At 39.8% G+C, this 16,395-nt stretch overlaps 1 protein-coding gene across 1 annotated transcript in view; it reads left to right on the top strand.

The window, feature by feature from the left end:
- FMNL2 (formin like 2) overlaps window positions 1-16,395 on the top strand; it is a 323,348-nt gene that overhangs the window by 203,627 nt on the left and 103,326 nt on the right. The window contains exon 3 of the mRNA XM_052660187.1: window positions 15,568-15,648. Within this exon, the coding sequence (XP_052516147.1) occupies window positions 15,568-15,648 (81 nt within the window). The remainder of the gene's footprint in view (window positions 1-15,567; window positions 15,649-16,395) is intronic.

Here is a 16,395-nt window from a genome sequence, read left to right as displayed (position 1 = left end):
CCACTGAGTACACATTTAGTTGTACAGGTGAGAGTAAGAGTAGAGAGAGAGAGGATATGAGTCTGAGTTCTCTCAAAACAGATGACCTCATATTTGGAGCTGGAAAGAACTCTAAATGGTTAATATTCAGTTGGCCAAAAAGTTCATTTGGGTTTTTCTGTAAGATGTTATGGAAAGACCCAAATGAACTTTTTGGCCAACTGAATAGTATGATACTAGTCTATTATGAGGTCCAGTAGGGGACCAGACGAGGCATGATTGGCTTTGGGACATGCATTTTTGCCAAATTAAAAAAAAAAAAGAATTGTCTCTGGGTTGAGATTTTAAAGAAACCGTCCTTTTCTTGAAGTCTCCAAACTAGAGGAAATGTATTGAGTTAGTTGCTCTTGAAAAGAAGACACCTTTCTTTCAGTTTCCCTCCAGAAAGCAAAGTTTCTCTCCCATAATGACTTACTCTAGGCCTCCGATTTCTGGATTCTGAAACAATGGAGAGACTGTCAGAGGAGTAGATGCCAGCTCTCTGTATGGTGAGCTTTCTGATGTTTAATATCTCTGGAGTCATGGAAAATTAAGCCTGAACCCAGAAACCAGTTTACATCTTCCCTCATCCTGAGGTGCCCTTTGTCACACAATTTTTATAGTGGGAAAAGACGCTGGCCTATCCCACAGGGATCGAGAGAGGAACAGAAAACGGGGAGAAGGTCAGCTAAACAAGGAGGGGAGATTATTTCTTTTTAAAGGAATCCTTTTTGGCAGCTTGATGTGAATGCTTTCTTAGAAGTGCTATTCAGCATGAGCAGCCAGAGCAAGAGGCCTGGGGCTCAGTCTGATGTGAAGAGTTTATCTATTGCCAAAATGAACATGAACATCACATTGCCTGCCTTCCTGCCTGTGAATACAAATGAATTACAAGCCCCCCTAACTCGTCCCCCCACCACCACTTCCTGCACCTTAAAACAACTGAATTGCCTGAGCTGACTCAGACAACTTGGTTATGCTGTTTGAAGAAAGCTTTATTGTTTGAGCACCTTTTGTAAACTTGGGGATACTATTACAGGGAAGGAAGACTCAGAGAGTCAATTTAATGTATATAAGCTACACTGAGCTTGACTTCTGATACTATCTTTTAGGAAGTAATTTATTTACTAAGGTGTATTAGCCAAGAATTTCAACCAGGTAGTACGAATACTACTTTACATTATTTTAAGCCTTGGATATCTAGCTCATCACCTTTGCTGTGGAAGGTTGTTTTTGTTTAATTTTCATGAAAAAGACAAGTCAAATGACTTTTGGGAAGTTGTCCAGCAAGTGGTTGAGCTGATACTAAAAAAATACTGAAAATTTTTTTATGTTCTGAGAAGCACCGTAATGGTTTGGAAAAGTTTTTTGAAAAAACTGCCAGTGGATGACCTGGATCACCACCTTGTGATTGTGGCTCTTTTCATCAGTCCATCCATCAGTTAAGTGATTTATTGAGTACACACTGTGAAGAGTGATGCGCTGGGTGCTGTGACATTAGTGGTTCAGAAAACACAGTGCTGAATCTTTCAAAAGAAGAGCTTAAGGAAAGAATAAGACATCACCTTAAACATAAATAATGAAAAGATTGTTTCTCCAATGGCTTAGCAGTTAAAGAATCCGTCTGCAATGCAGGAGACTCTGCTTCAACCCCTGGGTTGGAAAGATCCCCTGGAGGAGGAAATGGCAACCCACTCCAGTATTCTTGCCCAGAAAATTCCGTGGACAGAGGAACCTGGCGGGCTATAGTCCATGGGGTTGCAAGAAGTGGACGCGACTAAGTACATACAAGCCCAATGAAAAGGCTTAATTTATTTCTTTTACATTTATTTCTTTAGGCTGCATTGGGTCTTGGTTGCTGCACCTGGGCTCAGTTACTCTGCAGCATGTGGGATCTTAGTTCTCAGACCAATGATCAAACCCACGTCCGCTGCGTTGTAAGGTAGATTCTTAACCATTGGACCACTAGGGAAGTCCCAGGACTAAATTTAAAACAGAGCTTTCAGTCTCATATTCTCTCCTACTTATCTGTAGCATTCACTGTAGATCTTGATGAACTTTAAATTACATGTTTTAAAAGTAGTTATTTTCTGAAATCACTGAGGAAATTCAGGTATCTGTTGTCTTTATCCCTGCCATAGTAGTAAAACAGTATTTTAGTTTCACTTAAATAGCAAAAATAGGAATTGTTTTTTAAAAGTAAATTTATCTATTTTTTAATTGAAGGATAATTGCTTTACAGAATTTTGTTTTCTGTCAAACCTCAACATGAATCAGCCATAGGTGTAAGGAACTGGTTTTGATTTCCAGTTAGACTGTAGATGTTGTGGGTGCAAAGAGATAGAAGGAAAGTGAATTAGAAATGTGGTTTGGGTTTATGCATACAGCTGTATGTAGGGGAAGAGATTGTGTATAATCTGTATCAACATGATGGATGTTAGCTATGGACCAGACCATGGTTTTGCAGCATCTTCAGGTGCTAGAAATACCATCATCGTGCTGAGATTTGTTACCTCTTCACAAAAACTTTGATCCAACAGCTTGACTAGGCTGTTGATGTATGGGCTCATAGTTTCACATAGAACGTTCCAAGTCCATCTAAGGTCCTATGAAATAAACACCCGTAATAGATGCATTATTGTATTAATATATCTCTGTCACAGCTAGCAAATGTTTTCAACGATGACCAGTTTCAAAGGAGCCGTTTCCACTTCCCTTCTTAGCCCGTCCTTGTCAGGCACTGCCTGAGAGCCTGATTTAATGACTAATTTTGACCATGTGGATCACAGATTGAAACTATCTGAACCTTGTGATCTGAAGATTAAAAGAAGGGCTTATTAGAAAGAAGTGGGTATGTGTGTGTTTATTATGTTAAATAGGAAATTGTGGAATATCTAAAGAAATCATAAAAGACCCAACTGGAGCTTAGTTTTAAGATTTAGGTTTTCAGGTTGGTAGCACATGTTACTTTTGTTTTTATGTTTTAAAAGGTGAACATATGTCTAGGAAATAGGGATGTGTGTTGGGTTGCCGCAAACTACGGCAGATTGAATAAGGATGGTGGATAAAGCAAATCTCATGGAATGTCAGTGAAGATAAAGTAATAATTTGAGGAATGCAGGTACATTCGGACCTTGATGGAAACAGCTGTGACACAATTCCCAGAATTTTTATTTCTTTAAGTAGAATTATGAATGACTTATGGAAATATTTTGGAAATTGTAAATCTAAGAGATCTGTATGATCCCCTTGGAGTGCATTATTTATTACAAATGTGTTAATTGGCAAGGTTGACTATTTAGCTTGTGGATTTCTTTTTAATTATGGCAAATGAGGCCAACAACATATCAAGAATAGCTTTTAGAAAGAGGTATGCTCAGTAACAAAGTAAATAAATTATTAAATAAATTACTTTGAGCTGCTGTTTTTTAATCATCTTCACTGAGGTATAATTTATATACAACCAAGGTTACCAGTTGTGCTTTCCAAAGAGGCTGGACCATTTTGCAATTCCCACCAGCCGTGTCATAGAGTCCCAGTTACTCCAGATCCTCACAACCCCTTGGGTATTGTTTTTTATTATTCTAGCCATTTTTATGGATATATAGTGTTATCTCCCTCGTGGCTCAGCTGGTAAAGAATCCACCTGTAGTGCAGGAGACCTGGATTTGATCCCTGGGTTGAGAAGATCCCCTGGAGGAGGGCATGGCAACCCACTCCAGTATCCTTGCCTGGAGAATTCCCGTGGACAGAGGAGCCTGGCGGGCTACAGTCCATGGTGTTGCAGAGTTGAACATGACTGAGGGAATAAGCACAGCTCAGCACAGTGGTATCTGGAACTGTGGTTTTATTTTTCCTCTCCCTAACGATGAATATCTTTATATGTGCTTATTTGCCGTTTGTGTACTACCTTTGTTGAAGGATCTGTTCAAATCTCTTGCCTATTTTTAAAAACTAGGTTGTCTTACTGTTGAAGTTTTTATTGTTGATACATTTGCATTTTATTAGAAAATCAAAACATCCAACTTCAAATGACAGAGTAAACAAATTGGTAGCATTAAGTTGGAGCTGATGTCAAATAATCCCGAAGTATCAGGTCCTACTTCCAACTTTGTGTAGAGTTTTTAAAAAATATATTCTGGATACAAGTCTGTCACATATATTTTACAAATATTTTCTCCTAGTTTGTGCTTTGCATTTTCGTATTCATAAATATCTTTCAGAGAATTAAAGTTTTTCTGGTAATCAGAATTTAGTTTATCTTTTATTTTTTAAGTGGTTCATTTTTATAGCCTAAGAAACCTGCACACTTAAGTCAGACAAAGACTATCTCCTGTGTTTTCTTCTAGAAAATATATGGTTTTGATCTTTGTGTTTAGTCTATGATCTATTTTGAGTTAATTTTTATGCATGGAATGAAGTAAGGCTGGAGATTCCCTGCTTTTTCCCCATATGTATATACAGTTATTTCAGCCATTTGTTAAATAGACTTGTAGTTTTTATATGAACCACCTTAGTATCTTTGAAAAACGAATTGGCTATATATGTGTGGGCCTATTTTTGTTTTCTTTGTTTCCCTGATCTTTATTTCTATCCTTTTTCCATTCAACACTCTTGATTACTGTCCTGAAACCAGGTAGTATGAATTCTTCAACTTTGTTCTTTTGTAAAAATTATTTTGGCTATTCTATTTTTTTTTTTTTTTTGCATTTTTATATAAATTTTAGAATCACCTTGTCAGTTTCTAAGAAAAATCCTGAAGGCTTTTAATTGAGGTTGCAATGACTCCAGAGATCAGTTTCAGCGCTAATATCTTAACAATACTGTTATTTATTTGTGGCTGTGCCAGGTCTTTGTTGTTGTGTGTGGGCTTTCTCTAGTTGCGGTTAGCCAGGGGCTACTCTCTGTTTTGGTGTGTGGGCCCCTTACTGGGGTGGCTTCTCTTGTTGCCGAGCACAGGCTCTAGGTGTGGACTTCAGGAGTTGCAACACGGCGGCTCAGTCGTTGGCGTGCACATGCTTAGTTGCCCCATGGCACGTGAAATCTTGCTGGAACAGGGATTGAACCTATGTCCCCTGCATTGGCAGGCAGATTCCTAACCACTAGATCATCAGGAAAGTCCAAGTGATACATTTTAAAAATGAAAATTTCCAGTGGTTTATTTTCAGAGAGATATTGTTTCTGAACAGCCTTTCGCCACTTCATTAGTCCCCTTTTGCAGAAGGGTGGTTAGTGCTCTCTATAGCAATACATTTATCAAAACCAAGTTCTACAGTAGACCACCATCTCAGTGACATCTGCTTGATTCTTATGTTTACATCTATGCTGAGTAAATGAAAGAAATTGGTATGGAAATGATTAAGATCTGATAACTTTTCCTGGATTTTCATCCTTATGTTCTGTTCATAAGGATGTTTTCTGTGTGGTACTAGTCACTTGTTGATACTATTGGCAGCTTCCATCTCCATCTCTTCCCATGCTGTCTAATTTGAAGGTTTACTTATATGAATTACGCCCTTTAGTTCACCAAGCACCGACTGAAATTCTATGAATTTTACCCATGTATTTGCACACTGTTTGAATTGGGGCAAATGAAGTTTCAGAGAATCCAGATGGTATAACTTACAGTCCAGAAAGTGTGAAAGTGTTAGTTGCTCAGTTGTGTCCGACCCTTTGCAACCGCATGGACTAGCCCACTGAGTTCCTCTGTCTGTGGAATTCTTCAGGTAAGAATACTGGATTGGGTTGCCATTCCTTTCCCAAGGGGATCTTCCCCACTCAGGGATCAAACCCATGTCTCCTGCATTGCAAACAGATTCTTTACCATCTGAGCCACCAGGGAAGCCCAAAATGAAAGTATTAGTTGCTAGGTCATGTCCAGCTCTTTGCGACCCCATGGACTGCAGCCTGCCAGGCTCCTCTGTTCTATGGAATTCTCCAGGCAAGAATACCGGAGTGGGTAGCCATCATCTTCTCCAGGGGGGGTCTTTCCGACCCAGGGATTGAACCTGGGTCTCCTGCATTGCAAATGGACTCAACTGTCTGAGTCACCAGAGAAGCAGAAAAGCAATTCTTAAAACAAGAGCTTCCAATGCTTTCACATTCTTGAATGATTGAAAAATATTATTGCTCTATCTGAATCTTGAGATACACATTTTTTTCTGTAAGAAATCTAAGACTTACTCTCTTTTTTTCCCCCTGCCTTGATCAGGATCAGAACTATTATTTATTGTTTCCCTCCTATATCTTTTATATTTGTATGATACATGGTTAGCTCAGGAGACTCTAAAATATCTGCAGTGTGTTATTCTTGTTTGGAAGGCATCATTAAGTAGGGTTTTGGGGGACTTCAGTGATGGCCCAGTAGTTAAGACTTTGCCTTCCAATGCAGGTGGTGCGTGTTTGATCCCTGGTCAGAGAGCTAAGACCTCACATGCCTCGCAGCCAAAAAACATAAAGTGAGGCCATATTGTAACAAATTCAATAAAGACTTAAAAAGGTTTTAGGAATATGTGATAATGGAGGAAAAGGGTTTCATATTTCCATTTTTCAGATGAGGAAACAATAAGGTGTGTTTATACCACTTGTGTTTTTATAGGAAGAGTATCCCCAGGGATACTGCAAATTTTTCATGAAAGCATGGACTGTACCTGTAGTTTTTATAATGTAAGTCTGTGTCTTTGAACCTAACTGAAAATATTCCTAAGTCTTTGGTTACCAAGGATATGCACATTCCCTTTATAGAGTGAATAAAGAGAAGGATTCAGCTATCCAAGTTGGAAGTATAATCTAAAGCTATGATTAATGAACTTTAGTGGCAGAAGGCCTACTTGGAGAATTTAAGAAACTACAAGTTCCTTAGTACTGTGATTGGGTCAGGAGAATTTTTGCAATTTAACAAGCATCTTCAACCTCTTCAGATGTAGGTCTTTGGTTGTGTATATTTTAAGAAATACCAGTCTAGAGGAAAGGAAAGCTGTGGCTCTTGAAGAGACAGAGCAAAGGATTTGAAGATTATCTTGAAAGTTTTCCAGTATAAATGCAGACTTCCATCGCTCTGCCCATTCTTAGATCTTCAGTAACAATAACAGTGACATCTGCCCTTACTGAATACTGCTACGTGGCAAGCACAGTCATGGTGTAGTCTTTGCTTAGGACAGCAGAAGATAATAAGCTTTATTAGTATGGCCTCCTTTCTTACAAATTCAATTCAAACACTTTAAATAGGAGGAAATGATGAACTATGAATAGGCTTAAAGAAACCAAATCAATATTACATATTAGGGAATGAATTATAGGATGTTTTGATTAGGAAAGACCTGTTGAACTAGAAGAGACTTTTCCTAGTCTAAATAAAGGAAATCATTTGGAAAAGTCCCATCAAAAGTTATTTTCAGTCTGAGAGCTGTAATGGAACACTTGGAAGGTTGTCCTCTCCTCTCAGACTAGGAAAATGATTTCATATGCAGAGCTGAAGAATGCTTCACAGCTCTCCAAGAAACTATGGCTGTGGAATGAATCTGACATGCTGATTAGTCAAGTCTAGTCTAAGGGCAGAAATGGCCAACTTTTAAAGTCGGGAATAGAGAAAGGGGAGTTATACGGTATTAACTGTAGGTTCTTCCACTATTTAGAACTCCTTGTAGGCTCCCTGTTGTCCATTCTATATGCACACATTTGCTTATTATTTGACATCTGCCTTTGTCTTTTCCAACTCACTGTTTAGCTCCTTTATGCCACTGCCTTTTGTAAACTGCGTTACTGGAACCTAACTAAAGCCCTTGAAGTTGCTAGCACATGCCCTGTGCTTCTCTGCCTTTATTTTCATGTTTCCCCATCTGGAAATTTCTGTCTCCTGCCTCTCACACTGTCCCAGGATATCTATATGCTGTGTGTCCTTCAAAACGCAATTCAAAAGCCAGTTTCTTCAGGGAAGTTCCTTTGATCGTCTCGGTTGGAAAGAGCCTTACCTTTCTTTGAACTTCCAGAGGATCACATATGGCTCTGATCATATTCTACTTTGTATTACAGAAGTGTCTGTTATATCTCAGATGAGATTTAACGCTTTAGAATCCAATTTGTTTCATTTTGTGCTTTTTGAACGGTGTCTTGCATAATATTTTCTGGATGAATGGAAGAATGAAATGACCACAAAAATTTTTATTATTATTATTTTTATTTTTTCACTTTGGCATATTTAATGTTAGTGCCTGGAAAAAGGAGACCTAAATGTGATGGCAAGATTTAAGATGTTCAGAGGCCGGGACTTCTCTAGTAAAATGTTTTCATCCAGTAATAACCACAGGGATCCTTCTAAATAGTAGCACAGCTGGCACTAGCTGCCTCTGGTAGTCGTCAGACAAAATTAGAATTCCATGTGAAAGTGCTTTCTTGGCCATCTATTGTTATAAGTAGGTAGAGTCTTAAAACTTTTTCTTTGTTTTCTCTTGACTGTCCTCCTCTTTCACGCACACACTTTCTGTAGTTGGGGTAGTCATCTGGCAGCCTTTCTGAAGTTTCAGAATTTTTCTTTCCCTTTTTGGGGAAATAAGGTATGTACATTCCCTCGGGGACTTTGATACTCTCAGCTTCTTAAGGGAATCTCGGTCTGTTTGTGTGAGCTTTTTCCCTGTGTGTGTAAGTTGTTATCCGTGTGAGGGCTGAGATGTTATGGCTTACCTTAGTCCCTCTGCTTAGAAACCTGGGTTCTGGTCTTGGCACCTGCTCCCCGCACCCACGCACCAGTTCTTGGTCTCTGCTATACCATGTAAATCACTTCTGTCTATGTCCAAGATTCATGCAACATTTTATTTCTGAGTTTTCTCCTCACCTACTCATGTCAGTGTTCTCCAGTTTAGAGGGAAACCCTTTGAGGCCATAGGTTATTCCTGTCAGTGTAACTCTGAAGAGCGTTGAGCACCAAGTTAAGTCCTACAAATGACTACTCACTGACAGTAGTGATGCTGATTGTAATTAAAGCTCATTTAGAGACAACAGTTGGCTTACTCAGCCTTGGGAAGGGAAGCCCAAATACTTTCAGCTAGGAAGAAAAATAATTCAAGCTTGGAGAGCTTATGATGTGCCCAAAAGCAAAAAAAAAAAAAGCCCTTTGAATTTTCACCATCTAAATTTATTATAGGAGCAGAATAATGAAACATTAATAATGGCATAATGATGGTGATGTCTAATTTGTCTCTAAGGGTGTTTAAGCAGTTTGTATAGCTTTGCTTAATCCACTACTTTAATAGAGCCAGTGACCTGTGACTGTCCCAAACAGGGAGAAAACTCAACACGAAGTGTATTCCCCATGAGCCATTCATTTTCTAGAGACTCACTGTAGGTTCTTTCCGTAAACCTGAGAATATGAAGGTATAAGATAAAATTGAATGAAATTCTGTTTGACTTTGGAGTTGCTTATCCAAATAGAATTTATGGAGCGGAAATGCTTATAACATGCTTGTTGTAAGCCCAGCCAATGCCAGATTAACTTCAATTAAGTAATTTCTCATATAATTATACACATGGATGGAGAGGATGCAAGGGATCATAAAGCTACTAGGTGAGTGGAATGTCCGATTCCAAACCTTTATGCAGAAAGGTTTTCAATGACAAACTTTACTAGATTTAGGTGGGGAGAGGGCAGCATGGAGGGAGGCCCTGGAGAAACAGTTCAGCTGGTTAGAAAGAATCCAAGGCTGCCTGTCTGTGTCTAATAGAGAAGGCCATGTTGTAGCATAGCAGATGAGTTCCATGCACCGTGACTTAGCTAATGAATCTAGCACTTCTCTCTCACAGCCCCTTCATTTAAGTTCCTTAAAGAATGACCTGAATTTCTTTCTTTTTTTTTTTCTAATTGGAGTATGCACACTCAGTCACTCAGTCATGTCTGAATCTTGGCGACCCCGTGTAGTCCACCAGGCTCCTCTGTCCATGGGATTATCCCAGCAAGGATACTGGAGTGGGTTGCCATGTCCTCCTCCAGGGCATCTTCCTGACCCAGAGGTCAAGCCTGCGTCTCCTGTGTTGGCAGGTGCGTTCTTTACTGCTGAGCCACCAGGGAAGCCCTTACTGGGGTATAACTGGTTTCCAGTGCTGTGTTAGTTTCTGCTGTAGAGCCAAGTGAATCAGTTTTATACACATACCCACTCTTTTAAAGATCCTTTTCCCTTATAGGTCATTACACGAATGACCTGGTTTTCTAATTTGGGTTGCTGTAGACTTAAACCATGGTCATTAGTGGAATCCAGTCAATGCTCTTTTCTTCCTTATCTGCAGGGCTGGCCTGTGTGTAGTCAGCGACTTTGCTGGTGGCCAGTGGGGAGAGGGGACACTGGCGTAGGCCATAGTGGATTGAGTTACTGAGAAGTGTGTAATTATGGAAGTCACTCGGCGGTTTCAGAGCCGTGAGAGGCAACGCCCAAGCTTATCTGCAGAAGTCCTTTAGCTATGACCCGAGTGTGGCTGACATATTTGGCACAGAACCTGCGGGGTGTGTGCCCCATACGAAGTGCGCTCAGTCTCTTTGTGTACTTTTAAACTTCAAAACCCGTAATTTAAGCGAGAAGTGATTTGTATATGGCATCTAAAAGAAGCTTAATTCTTTGAACATTATTAAGGACTGGGTGCCAAGTATTTATCTATATATTAGAACTCAAAGTAGAGCATGTTTTTTGTCTTTTAAAAACTTACTCTATCAAAAGCGTTTTCTGGAGAAGGAAATGGCAACCCACTCCGGTACTCTTGCCTGGAAAATCCCATGGACAGAGGAGCCTGGTGCAGGCTCCACTGTCCATGGGGTCGCAAAGAGTCGGAGACGATTGAGCACTTTCTTTCTTTCTTTCTTCTTTCTATCAAAAGCAAGATGGGCACACTTATTACAGTGTAGTGAAAGGAACAAGGACCAGAGTCAGAAAACCTGAGTCTGAATCCTTGACCTGGGTGTGTGGGTGTGTGTGATTTAAGGCAAATCATTTACTCTCTGAGCTTTGGTTTCCTCATCTGTAAAACGGACTTAATACCTACTTGGCAAGTAGGGAGGCTTGAGAAGTTAGGAGGTCTAAAGAATATGGTAAACTGTAAAGTGTTGTCGAAAGATAAGTTGATTATCTTTGAGAAACAGAAAGTGCTGCTCCAAAGGAAAGGGTAATTGTGCTCCTGGACTTGTATAAATGAAGTTGCTTTTAGCATTGGGAAGACATTTTCTGGTTGTTACCAGAGAAATTGAATTCCTAACACTCTAATTTATTACAATGAAATATTTGTGAAAGGCTCAGATGCATCATGAAGATTCTAAGGTCTGTTCTGCCCTCTTTTTCCTTCCATGGTTCTTTCAGTGCAGTTTGTTAGCAATAATGTCCTGAATAGTAAGAAATGGATTAGGGCTCGGTTCTTTGAGTGTTTATGGAGAATAATTAAAACCCTCAGAGCCATTGTTATTTCCCATCTAGAAATACCTCATAAATAAAGTTCAGTCACGCAAGGATATAAATGGCAGGAGGTCAGAGTGGTAGTGATGCTGCTTGATTAGATATTTTGAAAGGAATTTGTATTTTTAAAGCCCTTTCAGATGGCTTATTCATTCCTCTTGACGAATCACGAAATTTTTATCCCTAAGAACAATATTTCTATATAATGTAATTTCTATATAATGTATAATATTTCTATAAGTTAGGGGCTTAATCTAATTAAGCTATGTTTATCAATGATGTTGAACAAGCAGGTAACTAGTTATTGAAAATAACATGTGGAATATGAAGGAGTCTCAGAAGTGAGGATGATGGAAAACTGCAGTCATACCAACTTTGAGTTTCAATGCAAAATCTGAAATTCTAGTACTCAGAGAAAAAAAATTCATTTAAATGAGCATGGTGCCAGTAATCCACCCAAAGTTCTTCAAAATAAATATGTTTTGGCATGGTACTGAAATTCTCCAATGTATTCCCCCAAATGTTTCTGTTGTCCAAATGGCCATGTTGAAGACAGACAGACAGAAAAGGCCTGGTGCACCGGGTGCTGGATTTATAACTCAAATGGTAGCTCCTTTTGAGGTTAGACAAACAACTCCAACTTGTAGGAAAATAGCTGGGCTTTGTATTTTTCCTCTATATAAACTTCACTTGAATCCCTGAAGGTAGGCAGAGTCGCAGTTTTTTGAGAAGTCACCATGATGTAGACCCACTGTGTTTTATTTTTAATTTTTAAAAATTTTAATGACATTTTGAAACTTATCTACAATCATCATCTTTTTGTTTCTTTCTTTCTTGGTGGCGTAAGCAGGTGGGATCTTAGTTCCCCCACTGCATTGGAAGCACGCAGTCTCAACCACTGCGCCACCAGGGAAGTCTCCTGACTCTGTTTTAAAGCATCGATTTTCTTCATTTTATGTTTCTTAGAAATAATATTAGTGAGTTACTCAGACAAGTGAAGGAAAAATGCCTAAAACACAATAGCAAATCCTAAGCACATTTGAAAAAATGTTTGTTAAATTTAGACCCTGTTCCTAATTTCAAAGGCTTAATTATAAGGAAACCAATCAAGTCAACAGGACCAGCAAATGTGTCTATTTGCAAAAGCCAAATAGACTGTGACAAGACCACAGTCTTAAGTAAGAAACAGGAAACTACCCTAAGAAAGAAAGTGGGATTTTACTAACTGAGTGAATATGCTAGTCAGCCAAATTATTTTAGAAGAATAAATATAGCTGTTGTGGTGTGAAGACATTGTCTACAAGAAGAAACATTAGAAATCTCTCAGTAACTGTCCACAGATTTGAAATTTTAGGTCCTCAAGCAAATGCTACAATAGCCAGAGTTAAAAGTCACTGAGTTTCACGTGTTAGGAACTTTATAGAGTGAGGGAGGTAGTATTGGCTATAGTAGAATAGAATACAGTATGAGTTGTTGCTGGTCATGGGATGTCTAAAAATTTGGGTAATTGGATTGTATTATTAAAAAGCATTGTTTCATTTATATCCAGGTGTATCCCTGGCATCAGCTGCTGTCATACACGAGGTTGGAAATAATAACTGGTTTCTAGATCACTTATCAGTTCATTTTGGGAATGGGATGCTTTTTGTTTATTATTTTAGCCCTGAGCTGGACTATTGCTAAAATCCCGTGACAGTTGGATCCTAACTGATTCCTTAGTGGGTAGTGTTTAAAAAAAAAATTAGGACCTGATACATACACACAGTGGCACCCAAGATGTCAGATATGTATGAATCATTATTTAGAAGTTGCTTGTGGGATTGAACATTCAGGGGGATAATTAGAAATAATAAGCTGACCTTTTTCTTTTAAATAGTTCTGTGTAGAACAAGTTTGTATACTATGAAACTTGCTGTGATCATTTTTAAGTAAAGGGGAAGTATTGATAGGTGTCTCACTATAAACCACTTTCTTTTATTTTAAAGTAATATTAAAAAGTAATAAAATAGATTTTTTCACTAGTAAAATGATCTTTTGATAATAATAAGATTTAGCAATAGAAATTTAGCATTTATAAATCTGTAAGCACAGAAGCCTTGAGTGGACCAAGAAGAATGTTGTGGTTCCCTGTGTTGAAGAAATACAAATTTATATGGGATAAACAAACACTTATCATGCTGGCCAATTGTCAGCGTTGTGAAACACTGAATTCCATTTTGGTGTAAACAATAATCAAGCTAAAAATAATTCCTAGGAAAACATCTTTTGAGTGGTGTGTAGAAAAAAACTTGATAAGAATTGTCCTGATTTCATGATGAATCTTTGTTTTTTCCCTTTTGGAGCTGATTTGTATAACCTTTTTCTGTGTGTCAAAAACAGCTTGTATACAGGAAAAGTTGTGAAATTTAAGAATAGCATAATAAGTAAGATAAAATCAGCACAGTGTAACTAGTGGTAGGTCAAAAAGAACATTGCCAGCCTCTCAGAATCAGTGTGTGTTCCCCTTCCCCATCTTGGTCCTTGACTATTATTTTTATGCAAATCACTCAGCTGTGTGTGTGTGTATGTGTTCGAGAATAAACCACCCATGTGTGCGTCCCTAACCGTTAGTATTTAATTTTGCCTCTTGTTTTCATCTCAACATCGGGTTTATAGTGCTTTGCTGTGCTAAGTTGCTTCAGTCTTGTCCGATTCTTTGCAATCCTATGGACCACAGTCCACCAGGCTCGTCTGTCCATGGGATTCACCAGGCAAGAATACTGGAGTGAGTTGCCATGCCCTCCTCCGGGGGATTTTCCCAAGCCAGGGACTGAACCTGCAACTCTTACGTCTCCTGCATTGGCAGGCCAGTTCTTTACCGCTGGTGCCCCTTGGGAAGCCCCCACAGGTTTATAAGATCCATCCAAATAGCACCATGCAGTACAGTGTGTTCTTTCTCATCAGAATGTAGTATATCATGATATGCCTGTAGTATATAGTACTTAACCATTTTATAGTGTGGGCCTTTGGATTTGTCCAGTTTACTACTGCTTCTTTTGCTTCAGATATTATGGCCTATAAAATCTAATACACATGGACATGAGTTTCTCAAGGAGTGGTCTTTCCATCCTCAGCATTGGCATGAAACATGGTAGAAATGCAGAGTCTCAGGCCTCAGCCCAGATCTACATTCAAATATCACCTTGAGATATATGTGTTATATATATAAAAAATATGCTATTTCAGTGATTATGTCTTTAGTCACAATATTTTGGGGTTTTCTGATTTGGAAACTGCCTTGCTACTAAGTCGCTTCAGTTGTGTCTGACTCTGTGTGACCCCATAGACGGCAGCCCACCAGGCTCCCCAGTCCCTGGGATTCTCCAGGCAAGAACGCTGGAGTGGGTTGCCATTTCCTTCTCCAATGCATGAAAGTGAAAAGTGAAAGTGAAGTCGCTTGGTCGTGTCCGACTCTTCGTGACCCCATGGACTGCAGCCCACCAGGCTCTGAGCAGTAGCCCATGGGATTTTCCAGGCAAGAGTACTGGAGTGGGGTGCCATTGCCTTAGGAATCCTTTAATGGTCACACACATGCACACAAATGTGCACATACTCACTGCAGTCTCTGAGCAGTAGCCTCATTGCTCATTTTTGAAACAATTTAATCTAATTTGAGTCAAATTTTGGGTATTTCCAAAGATAAAAATTCAAAAGAAAAAGATCTGCTAACAAGAGCTTCAAAGAATATGTAACAGATGGAAGACCTGCTGAAAGAGGACCCTGCACACAGAGTAGGCAGATTATTTCCAGAAAGGGAGCTGCAGAGCCCCATGGGGAAAGCAGGTCAGACTCTCAAATTGAGCAGACATGGGTTTGAATCCACTGGTGTCCCTGACTCGCTGCTTCATCTTAGGAAAGGACTGAGTTCCTTTACATTTCAGTTTCCTCCTTGGCAAAGAGGGGATAAGAAGATCTACTCTGAAGATTCAAAACCAATGACTCTGCAGCACCACAGTCAGGCTGCGGGTGCGTTTGGGCTTTGGATCAGTGGCATCAATCTGTGTGACTATGACTTTCATGCCTTCAGAGCTTTCATGCCTTCAGAGCTTTCATGCTTTTCACTGTACTTTCGTGCTTCCTGCAGGAACGATTCCAGGTGAAGAACCCTCCGCATACTTATATTCAAAAGCTCAAAGGCTATCTGGATCCAGCAGTAACCAGGAAGGTAAGATGGATTTGTTTCCACTGCGTGTTGTCGCTTCCTCACTGGCAGGGACAATCCTTGTGCCCTGGAGGAGACCTTCCTTCCTCTCTGTTATAAACTCTGCTGATGCCTCTGGGGAAACAATCCTGGAGTTGTTGGAGCCTGACAACATGAAAAGACAAAGAAAAAAGTCATCCTCTCTTGAGAATGTGTTTAAAAGTTCTTTCCTGAGATGGGAGTCATGTACCTCTGATGGTTATTGAGTAGCTGCCATTTATAATTATACTGGGTGATTAGTTCAGCTCAGAGGTGTTCAGGCCCCCAGAAAAACAAGGCCTTGCAAAGAGAATATTTGTCTTCCATGCCTTGGTGCATTTCCAGAGACCTTGAAAAATCACTGGGGCTTTGTCATCCCAGCTGTGTGCTCACATCCTGTGTTGATGCTCTTCGCGGCTTCTCCCCCAGCCGTGCCCCAGGCCCGAGAAGGTAAGGAGAGAATAGCTGATTCCATTCTCAGCAGACTCTCTCCTCCTACAAACAAGCTCTGCTTTGTGCAGCCACACAATTGGTTTAAACTGATGCCTCGTGGTAAAGCATGTAGCCTGGCACAGCCCGGTGGGCCTGGATCAGCCCTGGGATGTCTCAGGGCAGAGCTGCCCTTGCTCATGATGGGTGAAGGGCCCGTCACCAGACGGCGCTTGTTTTTCAGTTGACCTGCCACAGCTCCTGCTCTCAGGGCTGCCCCAACAATATTTTGAGCTGAATTCC

The sequence above is a fragment of the Budorcas taxicolor genome, chromosome 2 (assembly GCF_023091745.1).
Source record: "Budorcas taxicolor isolate Tak-1 chromosome 2, Takin1.1, whole genome shotgun sequence".
Lineage (NCBI taxonomy): Eukaryota > Metazoa > Chordata > Mammalia > Artiodactyla > Bovidae > Budorcas > Budorcas taxicolor.
This window is presented reverse-complemented; position numbering and strand designations above follow the sequence as displayed.